Genomic DNA, 7,288 nt, shown 5'->3' with positions numbered 1-7,288 from the left:
GAGTACTGGAGTGGGGTGCCATTGCCTTCTCCGACAGTTGTGGCAAGTGGGTTTATATGCCTCATGTCATATGGGATCTTCCCAGACCAGGGATCAGACCCATGTCTCCTGCATTGGCAGTCAGATTTTTTATGACTGAACCACAGGGAAGCCCTCTTTTGCTATCTTAATATCACCCAGAGTAGTGTATTTAAATTTCCCTGTTTCTCAAAATACAAAAATGAAAAAGAAACCTTTATTTTCCACCGTTGTGATCATTCATGATGTCCCTTTAGGAATGCTCAGCTCCAAACTGTCCAGAACCACTCTTACTGTCACTGAGGTTTTGACCTGTCTACCTTCAGAGAAGGCTTGGCTTAGGCCTGGAAAACCAATCACATCCCCCAAAGCTTTTCCCTTGCTGCCCAAATAGGCTTAGAATCTCCCGTGTTTCCTACCTAGCACCTGAGTGAAAATCTCATACAAGAATGAGTGTATTTTGTTTTCTTTGATGACAACACCACTGTTTTCATGAGCTGTTTTAACTCAAGGACATTTTGCTAATTTTGACTTGACCAAAATTCCCCCAACAATGATTCTGTCAACTTTTGTTCTTTCTTGGCCAAGGGCAGGAATCAATAATCTCTTTCATGTTTGATCCACAAAAATATAACTGTCCATGTTAGTAGAATACAGTAAATATTTGTGAAGTGAATCAGTGAACAGGTCCTTGATTACCTGACCACTCCATTGGTCTCTGTTTGGTGATGTGTATATGATTCAATCAACTAATCTAGAGAAGTACGATGATCCAATCAGGGTCAATCCAATGGTCCCTCTGTAATCTAATCAGATATACTGTTCCAGTTGGGTTAGCAGTGGGACAGAGGGATGATAGAACAAAAAGACTTATAAAAGTCTCAAGCATTGGAGAAGAGATGCAGAATTTCCTGGCTCTGGAGACATCAGAGGGGTTCTCACAGGGTTTGAATTGTGAGCACCCCACCAGGCACATTAGAGCAGTAAGTTTCCACCCTCATATAAGGACACTCTTCTCTTACTGGTGGTGGTGGTTTAGTCGCCAAGTCGTGTCCAACTCTTGCAATCCCATGGACTGTAGCCTGTCAGGCTCCTCTGTCCATGGGATTGTCCAGACAAGAATGCTAGAGTGGGTTGCCATTTCCTTCTCCAGGGGATCATCCTGACCCAAGAATCGAACCGGGGCCTCCTGTATTGCAGGCAGATGATTTACCAACTGAGCTATGAGGGAAGCCTTCTCTTCTCTTACTAGTGGTTAGCTAATCTTGAAGGGTGCCATGTATCCCTAGTGAAGGGAGAGTTGTTAAAAAAAATCAGTTCTTTCCAATGAACACGTTTCAGGTTTAATTTTGCCTCTCAGTGTAGTTTTGCCTGAACTCAAACATTTTAATTAGTGCTTTAACTTCTATCATTTAAAAATATCTTGTAAAGACATGTAACATATGTATTTAAAATATCTTTTTGGAGTTGTGTTTCATGAATTTCACCTACACAGTTCTGACACAAATGGCATTCATGTTAAGGGTAACTGAGGATGGAGGCTGCGTTGGTCCACATGACCTTCCTCGTATTGATTTAGGGCTCTAAATGATGCTCTGACGTCATTCCCTCATAAAGACTGGAGTGAGTTTTCAGAATTCCTGCTACCCACTTCCAGGTGGGACTTGGATTAATCCAAGCACTGTATGGAACTGAATGGGCTGGTGGTTGCCCTTCCTCCGGATTGGTACTTGTGAGAGGCTTGTTCTGAATCCAGTAGGGAAAGAGCTATATCATTGTGCCCACTGAGGCCTGAATGGCATGTGGCCTAACAGGCACATACACCCCTGCCAGAGCAGTGCCTTAGTCCTGAGTAGATTCCTCTGAAGGGTTGGGAGATTGTCTTAGGTCTGCTCCTGCTTGGCCTGACATGGATGATATGCTCACTGGCATTTTCCACAGGATTCCTCCTGAAGCAGAGTCAGGATGAGTGTCCGGAACCCCCGTAGGCTCCTGGACCTGGAGAGAATGCACCTGCTCAGGGAAGATGCCTTGGTCTATTCTTATCTGGAGTTTCTGCCCAGGGAGCTCTTCCCACCCCTCTTCATGGACACAATCCATGGAGGACACATCAAGACCTTGGGATCATGGTGCAAGCCTGTCCCTTTGTCTGCCTCCCTCTGGAGGGCCTCATTGCCCCCATGTGGGTCCCTTATGAGCAGGGCTGGAAGCACTTGATGTCCTGCTGGCCCAGAAGGTTCACTCCAGGGGAACAAGATCCAGGTAGCTTGATAGGGTCCTGGGCATCCCAGAAGAGACTTCTGGGGTGGGCCAATTTGGTGACCCATGGACAGACCCGAGGGCTCTGAGGGTGGCAATGGAGAGGCTTAGAGGCCTTGGCTCAGTGTGAGAAATGCCTTCCTGATATGTAAGGGTGCCTAAGATGCAAGGAGGGTTGAGAGAACATGCCCCATCTCTTTCCCATGAGGCTTAATCCTACTAGAAGTGGAGACCTGGAGAGGAAAGGGGGAGAAAGGGAGCTGGAGAACAGAGAGGCACAGAAGGGAGCCGGCGAGGAAGCAGGTGACGAGAGAGACGTGAGGGAAATACAGAGGCCGCCTGTGGTCTATTTCTGAGTCTGTGGCTGCAGTCTGTGTGGATGGTAATGCATCCCTGTCAATCTCCTGGTCCTCATAGGAGGTGCAAACTGCAGGTGCTAGATTCATGGAATACTGGCCAGAATTTCTGGAGCGTGTGGTCTGGAGCCAGCACTCAAGGGGGCTCACACTCAGGAATGGCACCAGTGGTGGAGCAGAGCTCAAGGACACAGCAGGCCTTGGCTCCCTTAAAAGTATACACAGACCTTTGTCTGAAGAAAAGGACCCTGGATAATTTCCTCTCCTACCTCCCCACGTGGGTGGCACAGAGAAAAGCCTGAACACACCTGTGCTGTAAGAAGCAGATGATCTCTGCAATGCCCCTGGACAGTATCAGGAAGGTCCTGAATATGGTGCAGCTGGACTGTATCCAGGAGATGCAAGTCACCTGGATCTGGCATCTGTCCATCCTGGCCACGTTTGCTCCTCTCCTGGGTCAGATGAGCAACGTGCAGAGACCCCATCTCTCCCACATTCACGGTCTGCCCGTGAGAAGCAGCAACAGGATGTTTTTCGATTTCCCCCTCAGTTTCTAAGCTGCACCATCTCCAGTCTCTCTATCTGGACTCTCCCTCCTTGTCTGAACCTGCCTGGACCAGACGCTCAGGTGAGGGTGGACCGCTGCCTGGGAAACAGTGAACACAACATTGGCATGTCAAGCACACTGGGTCCTTTGTGTTTCTATCCTGAGCTGTGGAATCACTTCACCTCAGAAATCAAGGGGGAGGAGCAGACAACACACTAGAAATCTCTGGATGGGGCGTTTGGATCCAGTGAGGGAAGGCATGGGTTCTTCCTTAGGAAGGGAAAGCTATGTCAGATGACTAAGAAAATAGGTAAGTGAAGAGGGCATTAAAGAAGGGAAACCACCTCTGACGCAAGCAATTTGAAAGACAAGGTCTGAGGAATTCCCTGGTGGTCTGGTGGTTAGGACTCTTCTCTTTCGGGGTTGAAAGTCCAGGTTTGATCTCTGGTGAGGGAAGAATTTTCACAACCTGTGCAATGTGGCCAGAAAAGAAAAATGAAAACAGAAAGTTCAGGAGAGAGACAGAGAGAAAAGCTCTGTGCTTACCAGATTCCTGAACACAATGAACTTGTCTCAAATCACCAGGCCCTAAAAGAGTGCCTTTTGCTCCCGATAAGTTAGTTAATATTTAAGTTGTGCATAATTCTGAGAGGATCGTAGTGGAGCAGAAGCCAGAGATCATACAAAGCTGCAGGTGGTTTGCAGGAGATGCAGAGAGGTAGTGCCAGGCCAAAATGAGACGGGTCATTCTGGGTACTGACATTCAAGAGGTGGTTAGAAGGACCTTGTCTTAGGGCAAATCACCTATCTGGCACGTTTAGCTCAGTTTCCACTCTGAATTCTCAGACCTAATTGCTTGCTTTCTCTCCAGATGCCTGAGGACCCTCTTGGCCCACCTGGCAGTAACTAACTGGCAGCTTAGAGAGTCGGACTTGCCCCATCTGTTCCAGAGCCCAGACATGTATCAGCTTAAAGGCCTAGATCTGGGTGGGGTCACCATGATGGACTTTAGTCCTGAGATCTTCCACATTCTTCTGGAACAATTTGCAGCCACCCTACAGGAGCTGAACCTAGAGCAGTTTGGGATCACAGAGTCCCAACGTGAGTCCATCCTGAGTGAGTCCATGCATCAGGAATGGAAAACCAATCCATGGTTTCAAACATCAGCTCAACATGAATGGAAAGGAAAGATGATACTGTGGGTTTGCAGGACTGCAAGGGGAAATGCAGACTCTGGTTGGTGATGGGACCTTCAGAGACATGGGTTTATAGCATAACAAACATGAATTAATTTCCTGCAAGGAAATCTTGTATGCACCTTACCCTTGAGTAGTGATTGGAAAGAAATGGTCACAAATAAAGAAACCTGCATTGTATTTGTATCCGGTGCCCTTCACGATACATTATCGTGTTTGTCTGTCTTCACCTCAGGAATCTCCAGGTAGTGATGAAAGCAAACACACAGGATTGTCTATGCTCAGAAATCCCTCTATTCCCACTAGTTCTCTATTCTGTCTCAGACATCCGCTACCTCCTAGCTTACTGCAGTGGCTGTTCAGTGGCTTACTGCACACACAGCAAGGGGAACATGCTCAGTGGTCAAGGAGTCACTGGAGTGAAGAGCTCTAAATTAGGGCGCCAGCTGTCCTCAGGGTTCTCCTGGTGCGTCCGTAAGTCCCAGTCCCTGACCACACATGTCAAAACCCTCCATCCTAGAAGCATCATCCACTCTGCAGATGAGCCCAGTCTCTTGTCCTCACCAACCCATCCCTGTCAAGCGTGTGTAGTGGTCCTCCTTGAATAAGCTATAGTAAAGACATACAGTAAAGTTATACAATTTCCTTTGAGCATAATACTAAAACCATACAGGCATATAGCATGGCTTTAGTATTTCTAAGCCACATTAAGAAAATGCATCCTTTTGTGAGAGTAGGTCATGTCTTTGGGAGAGTGACATTATTCCCATAACACCTACTGTTTCTCCCTATTCAGAGAAGAATAGTAGCATGTTTGATCATTAACATATCAGCCTGTTGTCAAAAATACTTCCTATATACATCTTAGAATTCATAATCAACTCTCACTTCCACATCCTGAGGTTTAAGCACCTGCAGTTGGGGTACATTTATTCTAGAAAAATGTCCTAGAGTAACAGGATCTGAGCAGTTCAAAGGAATGCCAGTCAAGAATGCTGTGTATATGCATTAAGATGGATTATTATGTGAATAGAGGCTACAGAGTTCAAGGAGGCTACAGAGATGGAGGAGTCTCATGGTCTGCTCTCTCTAAAGGAGAGGACCAAAAGATCCACTTGATAACTCAGGCCAGTGCTTAGGACTGAAAATAGGAGGAGCTCGTGATGTAACTCCAAGTGGGAGGCTAAAGGCCTGAGAACCAGGGCACTACTCAGGTAGGTCCTGGAGTCTCATCTCAAGAGCCAGAAGTAGCTATGTTCACGGGCAAGAAGAGAATGAGGGAGAGAAGACAGTACCTTGTTCCGTTCAGGCTCCCAGAAATCAGATGAAACCCAACTGTGTAGGTGAGGGCGGATGTCTTCACTCATTTGATGGGTTTAAATGCTGCTCTGTTCCTGGAACATCATCTCAAAAATACCCACTCTTATAATGTCACATAAATTTAACCAACACAGAGATCATAAACAAAGGGCACCCAAATGGAAGCTCCTGCTGAAGATTCAAGAGCTGGTATTGTTGGCTCTGGGGATGGAGTGGATATTGGGCTGGGGGGAATACAGTGGGTTGCTATTCCCTTCTCCAGGGGATCTTCCTCACCCAGGGATCGACCCCAGATGTCCCACATTGTAGACAATTTCTTTACCATCTGAGCCACCAGGGAAGTCTTATCCTATAAATCAATAAGATGAAACATGTTAAGGCCTTGTCACTGGACCTGTTATAGAGTATGAGCTCAATAAATGAGTCTTTGCCTTCTTTTCCCTTGCTAGCAGACACCCAAAGGATTCCTCATTCCTCAGGCTTACTCTACATTCCTATAACAGGAAGGAAAGAAGGAAGGCTCAGCACGTACGTGAGGCCATGAATGGATCAGAATTCCCCTAAGCTGCTTTAGTAGCCATCAGAGGAAGGGACAAGAGTTGCTCATAGGAAAGATTCCCCTCCTCTCTGGGGACAGACATCCTGAGCCTTAGAACTCCTAGGAGACCTGCTGGTACATCAGCCCAGAGGACATGAATTAATGTTGCAAGCAGGGCTATGGGGTTCAGCATCCTATAAACATCTGCTGTAAAGTAAATGCATTTGTGCTGTGATTTATATAAACATAAGGACTTCCCCTTAGCTCAAATGGTAAAGAACCTGCCTGAAATGCAGGAGAGCAGGGTTTGATCCCTGCGTCGGAAAGGTCCTCTGGAGAAGGGAATGACAAGCCACTCCAGTATTCTTGTCTGGAGAATCCCATGGACAGAGGAGCTTGTCAGGCTACAGTCCATGGGGTTGCAAAGAGTCGGACATGACTGAGCGACTAACACACATTATATAAACATAGAAGATATACACTGTCTTTTAAAATTATAAAGGAAATTTAGTGAAAAGATGCATGTGGATTTGGAGTCTCCAAAGAAAAATTTCATTAAAATGGATTTCAAAGATCATTCAAAAAATAGTTCCTTTAAAAATATTTAGAATAATATTTCAGAACTGGATTTTAATTATCCTTTTTAAGGTAGACTTTACATTGAAGAGCAATTTTGTGTTCAAAGTAAAATGGAGGACACGGTGCAGACAGTTTCCACTAAACCCTTCTCCCTCCACATGCATTGCCTCCCCAGCTGTCAACATTCCACATTCTACTGGTATATTTGTTATAACTGATGGGCCCACATTGACATATCATCATCATGCAAAGTGGAGAGTTTATATGGTACTTCCCTCTTGGTGTTGTGTGTTCTATGACTTCTAACAAGTATATAAGGACAGTGTAAAATCACACAGAGTGTCTGCTCTGCCTGTTTATCCCTCCTCCACCTCTACCCCTGGAAAAAATACTGATTATTTCATTGTTCTCCGAGTCTACCTTTTTTGAAATGTCATGTGGTTGAGCTCACTGTATGTAGGCTTCTCGGATTGGT

General features: G+C 45.9%; 1 protein-coding gene across 1 annotated transcript in view; it reads left to right on the top strand.

Annotated features, from left to right (window-relative positions):
* LOC104983646 (PRAME family member 20/21-like) overlaps positions 1–5,515 on the top strand; it is an 11,348-nt gene extending 5,833 nt beyond the window's left edge. The window contains exons 3-5 of the mRNA XM_010833176.1: positions 4,052–4,281; positions 4,701–4,850; positions 5,472–5,515. Coding sequence (XP_010831478.1) covers positions 4,052–4,281; positions 4,701–4,850; positions 5,472–5,515 — 424 coding nt within the window. The remainder of the gene's footprint in view (positions 1–4,051; positions 4,282–4,700; positions 4,851–5,471) is intronic.
* The last annotated feature ends 1,773 nt before the right edge of the window (positions 5,516–7,288 follow it).

This window comes from Bison bison, unplaced genomic scaffold, assembly GCF_000754665.1.
Source record: "Bison bison bison isolate TAMUID 2011002044 unplaced genomic scaffold, Bison_UMD1.0 scf7180017863053, whole genome shotgun sequence".
Taxonomy (NCBI): Eukaryota; Metazoa; Chordata; class Mammalia; order Artiodactyla; family Bovidae; genus Bison; species Bison bison.
The sequence above is the reverse complement of the archived record's forward strand: the minus strand, read 5'-3'. Positions and strand labels throughout refer to the sequence as shown.